Source organism: Lynx rufus, unplaced genomic scaffold (genome assembly GCF_022079265.1).
Source record: "Lynx rufus isolate CCGP_SWC_20201006 ecotype Redwood Valley unplaced genomic scaffold, mLynRuf1.p SCAF_13, whole genome shotgun sequence".
NCBI classification, from domain to species: Eukaryota; Metazoa; Chordata; class Mammalia; order Carnivora; family Felidae; genus Lynx; species Lynx rufus.
The window spans coordinates 26,619,700-26,634,274 of NW_025814827.1; the positions used below are offsets into that span (position 1 = coordinate 26,619,700).

The 14,575-nt window shown below is 40.4% G+C and overlaps 1 protein-coding gene across 1 annotated transcript in view; it reads left to right on the forward strand.

Annotated features, from left to right (window-relative positions):
* The first annotated feature begins 266 nt into the window (after nucleotides 1-266).
* The window catches only part of FBN1 (fibrillin 1), a 233,001-nt gene continuing 218,692 nt past the window's right edge, over nucleotides 267-14,575 (forward strand). The window contains exon 1 of the mRNA XM_047074460.1: nucleotides 267-445. Within this exon, the coding sequence (XP_046930416.1) occupies nucleotides 282-445 (164 nt within the window). The 5' untranslated portion in view covers nucleotides 267-281. The remainder of the gene's footprint in view (nucleotides 446-14,575) is intronic.

Here is a 14,575-nt window from a genome sequence, read left to right on the forward strand (position 1 = left end):
TCAGGCGGCGCGCGGGCTGGGCTCGGGAATGGGGACCCCAAGGCTTCAGCATCCCGATGCCCTGAACGTCTCCCCCGCCTCGGCGATTTGTCTGTTGCAGCTGGCAGGGGCCGCCTGAAGTGGGAGCAGCGCCTGGAGAAGGCGGGAGGAGCCCGGCCCGGGGGACGGGCGGCGGGAGAGCGGGACCCCGGCGGCGCGGCGCGCTTTAGGGCGCAGCGGCGGCCGCGGATCAAGCCCCGGGCGCGGCGAGAGGCTGCGGGAGCCGGCGGCCGCGCGGCATCATGCGGCGAGGAGGGCTGCTGGAGATCGTCCTGGGATTTACCGTGCTCTTAGCGTCCTACACGAGCCATGGGGCCGACGCCAATTTGGAGGCTGGGAACGTGAAGGAAACCAGAGCCAGCCGGGCCAAGAGAAGAGGCGGCGGAGGACACGACGCGCTTAAAGGGTAATGGAACGGGCCAGCTCCTTTGGCGTGGGTCTCCCCTCCCTCTTCTCCCGAGTATCACGATCCAGAGGGAACGGACAGGGCCGATTCTTGACACCGGAAAGATCCTTGAGAAGATCTCCTGGGGCTACCTTAGAAGTGCAGGGGGTGTCCGGCCCTCGCCCAGTTCGAGGCTAAACCGCTTTGCTGCAACGCTTTAAAGATTGCTGCCCCAGAGGAGATGTCATGGTGAAAAGGAATCTTGGGCCATTGTCGAGGCCGATTTTTGGAGGCGAGAAGGGTTTTTTGAGGAAGAAGGGGAGGAGCTGCCACTGAGAGGCGAGGAGAAGCCCATTCCTTTCCCTTCAGGCCAATTCCGGTTGTGTTCAGGGCAAAGTGCTTGCCTCGTGGGCACCTTTGCAGATGCTCTTTTGGTGAGGGGGCAAGGAGGGGAAGGGAGTCTAATGACAGGCAGAGAAGACACAGTCAATGGTTGGCTCTCCACCGAGTTATGCTTATGAAAATTACGGACTGAATTTTCTGGTTGATACTGCCTTTGTGATGTCTGCACTGGAAGCGGAGCAGGGCAACTTTTTTGAGAACTTGGGTTCTTTTGGGTTCTCACGGGCTCTTCATTTCATTGGGGGCAGTCATGCTTATGTGGACGGCCTTAAACGGGTGTTTTTAACCGGTGATGTATGTGTGATGTACATGGAATTGAGCATTTCCCGGGCTTCCTAAAGTCCCTATTACAGGAAATGTTTCAGCAGGAAGTATTTACACTAGGCAGGTTGATGGTGTAAGGACTGTCAGTTCCCTGAACTGAAGAAGGGTGGGAATATATTTCCCTTAAAATTGTTCAGATTGAACGAAAAACCTGTCCTTGTGAGATTGTTTAAATTCAAGCCCCCATAGAAGTAGTAGGATAAACTGTAAATTTTATCTCCTTGGAGGAGTCTGTGAAATGACCCCAGACAGTATGCACATACAGAGGTTCTTTTGATTCTCATTGTTGCTTCTTTTTGAGTAACTCTGTAGCTTGATTATATGATCCCGAGTCATCAGGTGATGGTGTCCAATCTGATATGCGGCTGAACGTTTCCTTTATTCCTTTTTGTTATGGGATATTTTAATGAGATATATGTAATAAAATTTGTGTTTGTATGGCCTAGGTGCAGGAAGAAAAAAGTGCAGTAAACTGAATGGACCAGCTTTTGAGTCTTGGTCTAGACCAGGGACAAGGTGATTGCCAGGGCCAAGCACTTCGGCTGCGGTAAAATATGCACGATTTTCTGGCCCCAGGAAATAGTTATGATTAATTTAGTTCCATCTTGGCCTTTGTGGAAAATAAATCCAGGATTCCAACAGTGCTGGAAAGGAAATTTGCTTATCATGTTAAGCCTGATTCTGATTAGACAGCAGACATTCATTGCTGTGCAAGGCCCATGGCAAGTTCAACACATGGATTAAAACTCTGATTTTCATACGTTCTCAAAAGGACCTGATTTAGTCTAGTATTTTTCCTTAAAAAAAAAAATCTCTGCTATATATATTATCATAATAGCTCAGCTCGATGGCATTGCTCCTATAGGAAGAAAGGAAGTGGGGTTTAAATTTGTGGATGAAAGTCTGCAGGGAGACATCAGGCCCAGCCAGACATTTGTCTCATCTCTGTGCTAACACCAACCAGCCTGTTTCCTTGGGAGGCACAAACTCAATGTGAAAACAGAAACTGAGCTTTACTTTGTTGCTTAACAGAATGTCCATAGATTTACTCATACCACCACTTATTTCTCTTGGGTTTTCATTTTTTTTTTTTTTTTTTTTTTTTTTTTTTACGATTACAGGGCAACACCTCTCTGTGTTCTTCTTCATAGTATTTGGTTACTAACATAGATGTTACTCTATTGCAAGCTATTCATAGAGCCTTCCTAAAAACCTGTTATTAATAGAAGAGTGATTATGAGTGTGCCTCCTTCTCATGTTATCTATAAGACTTTACATAAAGATTTGAAAAATAATTATAGTTAACATTTGCTGTGTAATATATCATATACTAATATAAAGGTTTTTATTTTTAGGCTTCTCATGTTATCTATAAGGTTTTATAGGTATATACAGATATATAGATAGATATAGATATATAGATATATGGGGAGGTAAAAAAGTAATAATTTAAAAGGATATACAATTAAAAGTCTTTCCCTCTTACCTCGCAGACACCATTTTTGTAAAACTATTATAGGCATATATGTGCTATTGAGATATATATTTGTATACACGTACATACATATACGTATATGTATACTGTGTATCCTATTTAATACATGCAATATACTGTACATACTGTTCTGAACCTTGCTCACTTCTATATATCTTTAGTGCCTCCATCTGTTAATTCATATGGATCTAACTTGTGCCTTCTCTTGGTGCAAAGAATACCATACATGGCTGGAACAGTTCCCTAATGATGGCTCTCTGGATTATATTATTCTTTTTTTTTGCTATTCCCAAATTCTCCTACATGCCTATATGTGTACATGTGTAAATTTATATGTGGTATAAGTTAATAAAAGTAGAACTTCTGGAGAAAAGGTTTTCCCGTAGATTTTAAATAAGTACCAATTCTGCTTTTAAATTTGAATAGCATTTAAAAGGTATTTTCTCTGCTTATGGCTCTTAGTCTCCCATGAATAAGTCTTTTAACCATGCCCTGCTGTATAAATCATCAGGAAAAGCATTTGTGGGTAACGTTTTTCCAGTTATTGCTTAAAATTTCTATTTTTTGCTAGTTAAAATATTGCCAGCTTCAAAACTAACCTCTTTGACTGCAGTAAAACCTGTTGACCATTTTGATGGAAATGCACAATTTCTGAAGTGAAAGTGATTTGTAACCCCAAGTCTGCCTGATGCCCAGTTGGTGGCAGCAACTTTCAGCACCTCACTAATATTTCCTCTGGTTAAAATGTGCTTTAAACTCACCAGTGTCCACTGTGCACTCATCTCGTCTCTTCCACCAGTACCTCCTTGTCTTTCTTGGATGTGACAGGTGACTACGGAATTTGCCTTGGTCATCTTCTTGGGATATGTATCCCTTTCCTGTTCGCACCCCGCCTCACAGACTGGGGATGTGCCAAACTTTTCCCCTTAAAGACTGTAGTTCTAGCTTGTCTTCTTCTCTTCCATCCTGTTGCAGGTGTTTGTGTGTGTGTGTGTGTGTGTGTGTGTGTGTGTGTGTGTGTGTGTTTTCCCCTTCCCACTGGGCAACAGAAGTTGTTCCACAGTGGAAATTTAAGCATCCTCAAGTTTCTTCCCAGCTTTCGCTGTGTTTTCTTAGACGAAATTGCCAATTTCTGTTTTTACAGGAAATCCTTTTTTTATGGAATGAGTGTGGTCCCCATTCACTCTGCAAAAATCGCATTTTTCTCTATTTTGAAAGGAGAATTTTGGAAGCTTCAAAAATGTTTTCAAATAATACATGTATAGTAGTTTTCCTTTGACTGGGGCACTGCTTAACATGTGTGAAGCGACTTTATGAGAAACAATAAAATCCTAGATTTATTGTTCGAATTTCAGTTCACAAGAATGTTTCTCAGCTGAATTCTTAACTTCTGTGATTAGGCCAAATGTGTGGGAGACTATTTGATTTAAAAAAACACACAGCTCTACTTGAATAGCAGTAGTTAGGAACCATTTATCCTAATAAATAAATATTTATATGTTATATATAATGCATATATATTATATATAATATATTATCATATTTATAGATTTATATTGTAATATATTGTATTATAATATATATTATTATGTTATGTGTTATATATAATAAATATTATTAATATTGCCTTTTGCTTTAGCTCTCAAATAAGGAAATATTGCAGTTTCCTGTCAAAGGGGAAAAAAGTCTTTAGAGTGAAACCCATTTTTCCCAAATCTGATAAGACAGATTGAGAATTTCTATCCTTGTTGCCTGGTTTATAAGTATATGACACTGGGTGTATTTCACATAATTTGTCCCCTATTGCGTACTTTTTTTGTCTTTGTTTGTTTATTTTTTCCAGAGGTCTTGTTACCAGAAAAATCCACACGGGACAGTTGGTACACAGGGTAGATTATGTGCTGGCAAACTCCAAGGGATTAATTACACTGAAGTCTGTTATGCAAATAAAGAACTTTAACAGGGGACACAAAGTTCTGTAGACTTTATAAAGTCCATTTACTTTACAAAGACGACTTTAAGACTTCATCTGAAGTCAGGGAGGCTAATAATATGGGGAAAAGACTCCTGCAGTGGTATGGTTTGTCTTTGTATTTATTGAAAAGGTTAAGCTAAAATATTGCAATACCTTTAAAAAAAGATATTTTTAAATAGAAGTTTTTAGCAACTCCACATTTTAAATTAGAAGATGGACACAAAATACTGATTTATGTTATGACTCATTTTGTAGCATTTAAGACATAGAGGTTGTTTACAAAAACGCGTAAGTTGTTGGTATTGCGTGTTAACTAAAACATATATCAGCCTACCGTGAGATGAGGTCCAGGCTGATGGAAAAGGAAGTGCAGACATCCCTCCAAGCTTATTAGGAATTCTAAAGATCATTGAAATATTCCTTTGTTGTCTTGTGTGGCTGATGATTAAAAAGATTATATTATTAGGCCAATGACGCTTATCAAGCAAAATACTGAACAGATTATTAGGGTATTTACCCAGACTTTGTTTGCTTTTCCCTTCAGTAAACCAAACAACCAATTTGTGAAGTTTAACCTTTGTTTTTGATATGAATATAAGATTTCAAATATTTTTTGGAAATAGAAGGAAACTATATTAACAATTTCTTTGCATCTAGAAACCAATCCCACAAATGGGCCCTACTGATGCAACTTAGAATTTTTTTCCATGAAATTTTTTTTTTAAGAAGGCTGAAATCAGGCCGGAGTTATATGGCAGCCGTTGTTAAGCTTCATTTTCCCATCAGATTATAAAATCATCAAAGGCAGGACTCCTATCATAAGATTTTAACACTAACTGATCATTAGATGGGATTTCAAAGAGTTCATTAATTCAGGAAGCCTTGATTGAAGGCCAGCCTGAATTTAGCTCTGTGGAATGCAGAGACATCCAGCCTGTAGCCTGCAGGAGCTTCATATTTGGTAGGAAAATTCAAATCCATTATGGGAAGGACCAGGAGTCAGTGGGAAGGTAGCAGAGGGCATGGGGTGTAGGATTAAGTAAAAACAAATAACAGCAGGACGCCTGGGTAGCTCAGTTGGTTAACCATCCAACTCTTGATTTGGGCTCAGGTCATGATCGTATGATCTGTGAGATCGAGCCTCGCATCAGGCTCTGTGCTGACAGTGCGGAGCCTGCTTGGGATTCTGTCTCTCCCTCCTTCTGCCACTGCCCCCCACAAAATAAATAAATAAAAAACACCTTAAAAAACCCCAGAAATAACAACAGCAATTATAGCACTAGTAGGTGACTTCTAGATGACATTTATGTCCCAGGCGCTGCTCTCAGTGTTTTCCATCTGATAACTCATTTGATGCTCACAGCATTTCTGTTGGATGGGTCCTTTTATTAGCTTTTATGGCTGTGAGAGCCGAGGCACACAAAGGTTAAATTTTAAGGACAAATTCTTAATATTAAGTTTTCTTTCTCCATTAATTTTAGTTATGGTTTTGGTTTTTCATTCCACTGATCAAAAATGTAGGACTAAGACTTTGGTAAAATTCCACTTAAAATTCCTAATATTCTTCGTGCTAGTTCACACATCCCAAGTATAGTTAATAATACACTAAAATTTGTCAAACAAGAAACTTTCCCTAACATTTCTACAAAGACACTAATAAAACACAGAAGGAATTATAGAATGTCAGAGTTGGTGAGGTCTTTGGACGCACATATATTTTAGTATTATATTAATTTATATTAATATGTTATATTATATTATATTATATTATATTATATTATATTATACCTTGAACTTTTACTAAGGGTGGTAGGTAACCATCACAGGTACTGTCCTGCATTGCCCATGGTTCTGAATGGGACATGTTCCTCATGATGTCATTCAGAATCTTTTGTTCTCATGTCCTATGTGAAAAATTTGTCAGAATAGAGTTGGAAGAGATGTTTCTCTTTTCAGTGGAAACTGTAATGTGTGTTAAGTTTTTAACCAACATGATAAATTATTTAATTTTTTATGTTTCGTTTTTTACCATGGTTGCCTTTAAGCTCAAAGCCATTAATATAATGTAATTTTTACATGAGATTGCAGTAATAATGGTAAATATTAGCAAGCTCTGGTATATCACTGAGGTTTGCACTTTACACACATTAATTCATTTAATGTATAACTTCTTTATGAGAAAGATTATACCTGCTTGCCCATTTAATAGATGAGGAGACTGAGGGATACAGAGTTTCAGTAATTCCTCTGGTGACATAAACTAGTAAGAGACAGAGTTGGGAAATCTGGCCTCACAGTCAGTGCTCTTAACCAGTGTATTTTACTGCTTCTCAATTATAATAAATCTTATACCTGGTAAGTTTATTTCTTTCTCCCATACTCTTGATGCTTTCCTTTCCCCAGAATCTTCCCTATCATTGCTGTGGGAGAGACTCAACATCTAATGAAGGCAAATGCAGTCATATGCCAAGGGAAGCATCACTGTGGGAATAGGATTCATCAGAAAAGACTTCACGGTGAAAGTCGGTAGGGGTTGGCAAACAGTGACCCAAGCCCTGTTTGTGTAAATGAGATTTTATTGAAACAAAGCCGTGCCCATTTGTTTATATATCATCGACGTCTGTTTTCCTGATGCAGCTGCAGAGTGGAGTAGTTACGACAATGTGTGGCTGGCAAAACTAAATTATTTGCGACTTGGTCCTTTACAGAAAAAATTTGCCAACCTCTCGTCTATGTGATAAATAAGTGACTGTCTACTAGGACTGAGAACTTCTGGAAGGCAGAGTTCTTGTTTGTTTTATTTATCACTAGGGATACTGAGGAGCTGGGTATGTGGTTAGTGTTCAATAGACAATTTTTGACTGACCAGGTTTGATTGACTGGTAAGGTAAATTACATACATTAGAGCTTGGAGGAAATAGAGGAGAGAAATAAGGAAAAAAGTTGAGTGAAAAAGCTATGAAGGGAACGTGTGAAGGGACTGAGGGACATCGAGTATAGTTGGGCAGGGATTGCATTGCACACCTTCGAGGGGAACACTTCTTAGTGTAGCCCAGGAACGTAGTGCCCCCTGGATTTGTGCAGTATGCAACTACCTGTGCTTGTCCGTAGATGGTGACACCGTCAGGAGTGGGAGAGGGACTAAAGGGCACAAAACGTTACTATCTGATTGCTGTGAAAGGTGAGGATGGTGAACTAGTATGGGATTCTAAGATGGGAGCGTGATGAGATCTTTGCTGCTCTGGTGGATGTGTGAAAGGTGTGTGGCTTAGAGGTAGGGAGGCCAGAGTCAGGGGGACTGGGAGGCTAATAGAGGGGTCAGGGTGAGAGTGATTGATGGCCTGAGCAGTGGAGGTGGGGGAAGAGAAGGCTCATGTGACGTTCTAGAAGTAGCATGAGCAGTACTTGGCCACTTGGTTGGTCAGGAGGAGAGGCAAAGGGGAGGACACACCTAGGGTGCCCCCACCTCCATGCGCCTTAAAACTTACTATACATAAAAACGATATAGCACCGTTAATAAAAAACTAAAGAGAAACAAACCATCCCTAGTTCCTCTACTATAAGGAAACAAGCTAGTTTCATTTGTGAGTGTTTTGATTTTCTTATTGCTATGTAACAAGTTACCCCAAACTTAGTGGCTTAAAACAACAACAATTTTATTATTTCTTATGATTCTGCAGGCCAGGAATTTGGACAGGGCACAGTGGGGAATCTTGTTTCTGCTTCCCACAGTGTCTGATGGGGCTGGAGTGAGCGAGATGACTTCTTCACGTGTATTTCTGGTTCTGTAGACTGGAGCCTGCAGTACTGTTTACTTTGGTGTGGTTAATCTAAGGACAGAGGAGGGGAATAAAGGAAGCAAAGAGCCACTTGTCAGGCTCTGCTGGGTGCTTTCCAAGTTTTAAAGCTCTCCTCTGAGGCCTCCTGCCTGGGCCTGTCCCTGGGGATGGAGCCACTGAGTGTGTTTTTTCAAATGGAGAAACTGAGCGCCAGGTGAAGTGCAGGCCTTGCTCAGGGTTAAGTGTCTATTGGGCCTGGATGTTGAACAATAACCTTTTGACCTCTGGTCACATGCTTTAGCCCCATGAGTTGACTACGGAGCTGACTTCAATGACTGAGGGCTAGCTGGAGGGGCTCAGATGTGTTATCTGTGTTGGCTAGGTTCCTCGGTTCTCTTCCGTATGGTCTCAGATTGTCTCCTTCTCCACGTGACCTCTCCACATAGACTCTCCAGCAGCACAGCCACACTTTTCACAGTGTACCTCAGGATTCCAAGAGCACAAAAATGGAAGCTACCAGACTTTCTTCAAACTTCGCCTGGACTGGCATGACCTGGAAATCCATGCAAGTCACAGGCCTCATCCAGACTCAAGGGCATGGACTAATAAGCCCTACCTCTTGATGTGTGCACCAGCCTGTGTCTGCAGAGGGGGGAGGAATGTGGGGAGACATCTTTGGAGACTAGCTACCACAGTAGGGATTAGGTTTTTGAGAAGGTGATCGGATGTTTTAACTCTAACTTGATCAAGTCCCATTGACTTACTTCTTCATTGGAGATACTGCATTGTATTTTGCTGCTGTAACTTCGAATGAAAAATGCTACATGAACAATGTATCTTCATGATCTTTTAGATTAATGTTAAGGACATTGTTCTTAGCTTGCCCACACTTCTGCATTTAAAGAACTCATGCAACCCAGGAATAAGATTACAGTTCCTCTTTAACTGGCAAATTTTGTTTTTTCAAATATGAGAATTAACAGCCTCCTAAAGTTTCCCCCCCTTTTCCTTTAGCTTTTAAGACAGGGACAAATTTAATGCGTGATCACTTTAATTTATTAACTTAGGTATTTTGTGTATTTTGCCTTCCTTCTGTATGAGAGTTTGCTTTCAGCTTCTGTTAGTAGCTTCCTTTTCTTAGATCTGTTGGTGTAATTTGCCTCAGAAACATTTTGGGGGGAATCAGAGATTATAACTGACCAATAAAAATAGATATGCGATTGCCAATAGTTGGTATTATAGCGAACTGAACTCTGTTATTTCTGTCGTAAATAGAGTAGTCACACCGTTAATAAAATAAAATTAACATGAGGAGTACTGTCAAATTTGGATTGTAGATCTGCTGCTCTATTATATTGAATCCTAGTTTTTATTTCTTGAGACTTTACCACTTTCTCAAGTGTTTTTTTTTTGTTGTTGTTGTTGTTGTTGAAATTATCGCTGAGTCTATTTATTCAGCCCTTCCGAGCGGAAGGGAGAGAGGAAAATTCCCTATCTCCACCATTCCCAGCCGAAGATGTATTCCAGACGGCAAGCAGGCTCCGAGTTAGGAGAGCTGCTCCCTGAGACAAGTGATTTGGTTCAGTGTTTTGTTGAAGGGTTGTGAATTCCTAGACCATCAGTCATACTTACATTCAAATATAAGTATCCAAACACATCTAGTCCAAATATAGTACAACCATTTTATGATGTTAGTGTTGGGAGACAGGATTTATGTGGGCCCTATGGACACATTATGTCTGCTGTTAAGTTCGTGGTTTTGAACTGAAGTATAGGAATATCTCTATTAATCAAGGGAATGTATTCCAGAGACAGGGTTTGTTTTCTTTTGTTTTTCTGTTTCTTCTCCTTTGCCTCCTTCCTCTTTTTTCTTCTTTATCATCAACAGTTTCTCCTTCTTTTCTTCATCCTCCTCCATCATCATCATCATCATCATCATCACCATCTCATCTCATCTTCCTTTTCTTCTCTTTGCAGGTAACTTCAGAAGCTGAGCTATAAATAAAATAGAGATGATAGAGATATTAAATAAGGGTTAAAACATTAAGAAAAATAAATTCTAAGTAAAATTTAAAATTTTTACTTGGCAGTCTTGGGATGTTTGAAAAGAAAAAGCAGAGATAACGATTTTGTTAGGAGAGGGAAGGAGAAAGATTAAAGGAGGCGGGAGGTGACAATTGGGAGAAAATTCTAGGGTGGAGAGTGCTATCAGCCAGGGATCTGGGCTGGACAGAGCAGGTGCTGCATTCTTACAGGTATGAATGACAGCCCCCTCATTCCAGGTGACCTGTGGCCTTAACTAGCCTCCTCAGGGGACTGAGGGCTTCTGGAGGAGCTAGACCATAAAAAGAAAGACACTTGGATGTCAGAAAAGATCCCTTCAAAAACATTTAGAGGGATTCAGTGGAAAAGCAGGTTAATCCATCATGTATGATGAACTTCTGTGTATGCTGCCATGTAAAGTTTGGTGCATCCCCCTTTTCCTATGGATAATGGTTTATTGTTCACCATTTCTCCTACCCATTGGTACTAATTTATAAGATTGTATAATCAGAGTCTAATAGGTTGGTGCCTTTGATGGGTAACTTTTAAAGACTCTTCTTATTTGAAAGGTTTTTTTTTTTTTGGCATAGTTAATTATGACTCAGATCTTCCTTTATAGTCAGACCATCTCTCTTTACAAAAATACTATAACTTAGTGTCATAGTGGGACCAAGTCTAGAAACTCACAGATGCTGAAACCAAAGCCCAGAGAAAGTTCATTAAAAAGTGCTCAAGGTACTTATTTTCTTCCCTACTTCATAGGTGTGGAAGCTGAGCCACACAGTGGCAAGAGGCAATTTAAGTAGAAGTATACTGTTGGGTACAAGATTATACCTCCTCTTTGTCTTCATATCTTAGAAAGGGTGATTGGTGTCTTGAAGTCCTCACCTGTGCTTCAAATAAGCACACTTCCTGCACTATGGAGGCAAGGACATTTGCCTTGTTCTTGTTTATTTGGCCTTAGGCAGTGCCATCAGCCTCTCAGTGGTCAATCCTGGTGGGAAGGTGGGCACTAGAAATTTAGCTCTTCAGTGCTACCTTGCAGTCAACAGAAGCCTCCATACTAGGCGTGGTTGAGTAGGATGGGGCTTTCCATTGGGGTAGTGGCCAGTGAGAGCAGCCAGGTAGGGGGTGAGAGAATAAGAAGGGGGAGCCTTCTCTGGGAATCTGAAGAGCAGCACCACCTCCTACCACCAGCACCCCACTCACACTTGAAACTGGCAATTAGAATGTCAAATGTCCTGGGACAGGTCATAGCAACTTTAGGTCTGTAAGCTCTGACTCTTATCTTCTAACTTGCCTGACTCAGTTGTCTAAACTACTCATTTATACTTTAGATTATATTAAGAAACATGCCAATGAAGAAACACAAATCTTAAATTCTTGTTCTTTCTTCCGTATCATCTATCCCAATAATTTTAGAACATCTGCCTAAGCCAAGTGACAACTATTTTTGAGCGTTAACTGCATTTGAACGAGACCTAATGTTTAACTCTCAGAATGAACACCCCATCTCAAGTCTGTTGATATTATAGTCTTTCCAATGGTTCTAGGCAGAACTACATCTGGAGTATCTTTCTCTCCTCTTACTGATGGGGTTAATGTCTAAGGTGATGTGGGCAAGTGCTTTACAAGGAGGGACTTGATATGCAACGTTCAAGTCGACAAATAGTTTTTAATCTATCATGGACTGCTGCTGCTTCACACCCCAGAGTTTAGGCCACTGACCTCAAGTTTGCAAATTTTATATCCCATTACCACCCTGTGAGCTCTATACTCCCTAGGGCCACATCGTTGATGTTTTAGCTGGAATCTGAGAAAGTGTCTGAACATTTCCTGAAGAGTTGGCTAGGAGTGATTTGGCAGCTCAGTCATGAAAACCCGGAGCTAGTGGCTGGGGTATACGTTATAATTACCTCACACTGTTTCCTATTTGAGCCTGGTTGTGGGTAGCTGGGTACAGTGGGATTGCTTGTGAGACTATATTTTAAAGGAGCGCGGAGTCATTTTCAATGAACGCTAATAACCATTGGCCATGTTTTTAGGGAGGCGTGGAAGTGTGGACATAGACATGCCTGGAGGCAAATCCTGGCTCCACCACCTACTAGGAAGGAACCCCAGACAAATGGCTTGATCTATTTGACTCTCAATTTCTTCACTTGTAAAATGAGATTATAATGCTCACCTTTCTGGGTTGTTCTAACATTCAGGGAGATAATACCCTTCAAGTTCCTAGTATAGTGTTTTATGTGTTTCGCTATGGTGATGAGGATGATTATAATGCTGTTATGGAGGGGTTGGAGTCATACAAAGAGGCTGGATTTTTATGGCCAAAGCCAAAAGTTAAACAACCATTGGTATCTGGAGACCACAGTCTCAACTTTCTCATTTTGGAACCGATTACTTCAGAAGGAAAGGGGGCAAACTTGAACTTCAAACATTTTGAAAATATCATTTTAATGGAAATTCACTTTGCCTCTGGAGGTCTGGTTATACCTAAAGACAGTATGCTGATAAGGTTTTGATTTTTAAATTTCCCTTACCCCCAAATTGTGTTACCGTTATTGGGAAATAAACTTAACTGAGTGTGATCTCTTATTCATACGACCCCCTCAACTCCTCCAGAGAAGTTTGTATTTTTTTATTGGTAGCTCTGGTGAACAGGCCTTGTCTCCTTCCTGCTGGTCATTTCTTTTGGGACCGCTCCTGTCACGTGCCCATCACTGTGGCCAAAGAAATGGGGCACTCGGGGGCCAGGCCTGAGTCATGTGGAATGGGTTCAAAGAAGTAAAGGGGTACTAGGTGGTAAACACAGTATCTGCACCCAAACTGAGAAAGCTCCCTTTCCATACACCCAGAACTCCCTCAACTCACTCTGTCATTACTGTTCCCTCTGGGTGCTTTGTGGGCAGACCATCTTACGTGATTTGGGGCCAGGCTGACTCAGATTGGCCACCTCTGAGAGGAGCCATGGCCTTTGCTGTCCAAGTGAGCGTTCCCTTCCCTTGGCTTCAGGCCCTGCAGCAACATAATGCTCATTCAGTACAAAGGATTCTTATTTGTTGTTGTTTTTCTTCTGAGTGCAATTTCTCTTGAGAAACTGAAAATCTGGTTTTTCATTTTCTTTTAATGATTTACACTTTGATTCTAATGAGAGTCGACCTAAGAGATATTAAACTACTAAGCATCTGGGAACATGTAATAAAAACATACATTATTTTAATTTAGGCAATGCTTTGGTAGAGTTCCTATACCCTGCACCCTAACATACCAACCTCTGGTTAACTGATTGGCAATAAAGCCTAGGAAGTTGTGGTTGCTTCGTTTTCATTCACAGGCTGTAGAAATAAGAGCGCTTTCAATAAGGAATAGTTTAAACAGATAACAGTTGTTTTTCTGTTTGTCATTAAAAATGCTCAAATTACCTAATATCTCTCATCTCTTTGGGGTAAATCGCCCCGTCACCAATACAATCAAAGTTTATAAGAAAACAAAAATATAAAAACAAACAACCAACCCGGTATCTTCTCTGCTTTACTAACTTCCCAGGAAAAAAATAAACCCCAAATAACAAAATAAACTTTTCTTTTTAACCTTTTGAAAATTCCTTTCAGGAATCTTACAAGAATATGCGAGCCACTTTTCTTTTCTTTTCTTTTCTTTCTTTCTTTCTTTCTTTCTTTCTTTCTTTCTTTCTTTTTTCTTTTTTGTCAGCAGTTCTGACTTTGTATAGAAATTTTTGAACATCTGACAGAATTCTAGACAACAGTGTCTAATTAATTTGCCCTTGGACGGATTCCCTCTGCTCGTTTGCATTTGGGCCCTTTCTTGGAAATAGGTTGTTAAACACACATTCTCACATATTGAGGAGTCAGAAAACATACCAGGGTTCCTTGCTAAATGATTTCCTCCTTCTCTTTCATATTTCACATGACTATAAGAATTCTTCCACTTGTGAACAGAGCGCCAAAATTCAGTCCGTTTATGGATGGACCTGATACAAATCAATCCCTTTTCCTTCAAACTCATCTTTTGTTAACTGATGGGTTTATGTTGGTCATAAGGAAAGACAAGGGATTCTTATGAAAATGGATCATGTCAAAAAGTAGTTGTAATGCCTAAGGAAACCCATC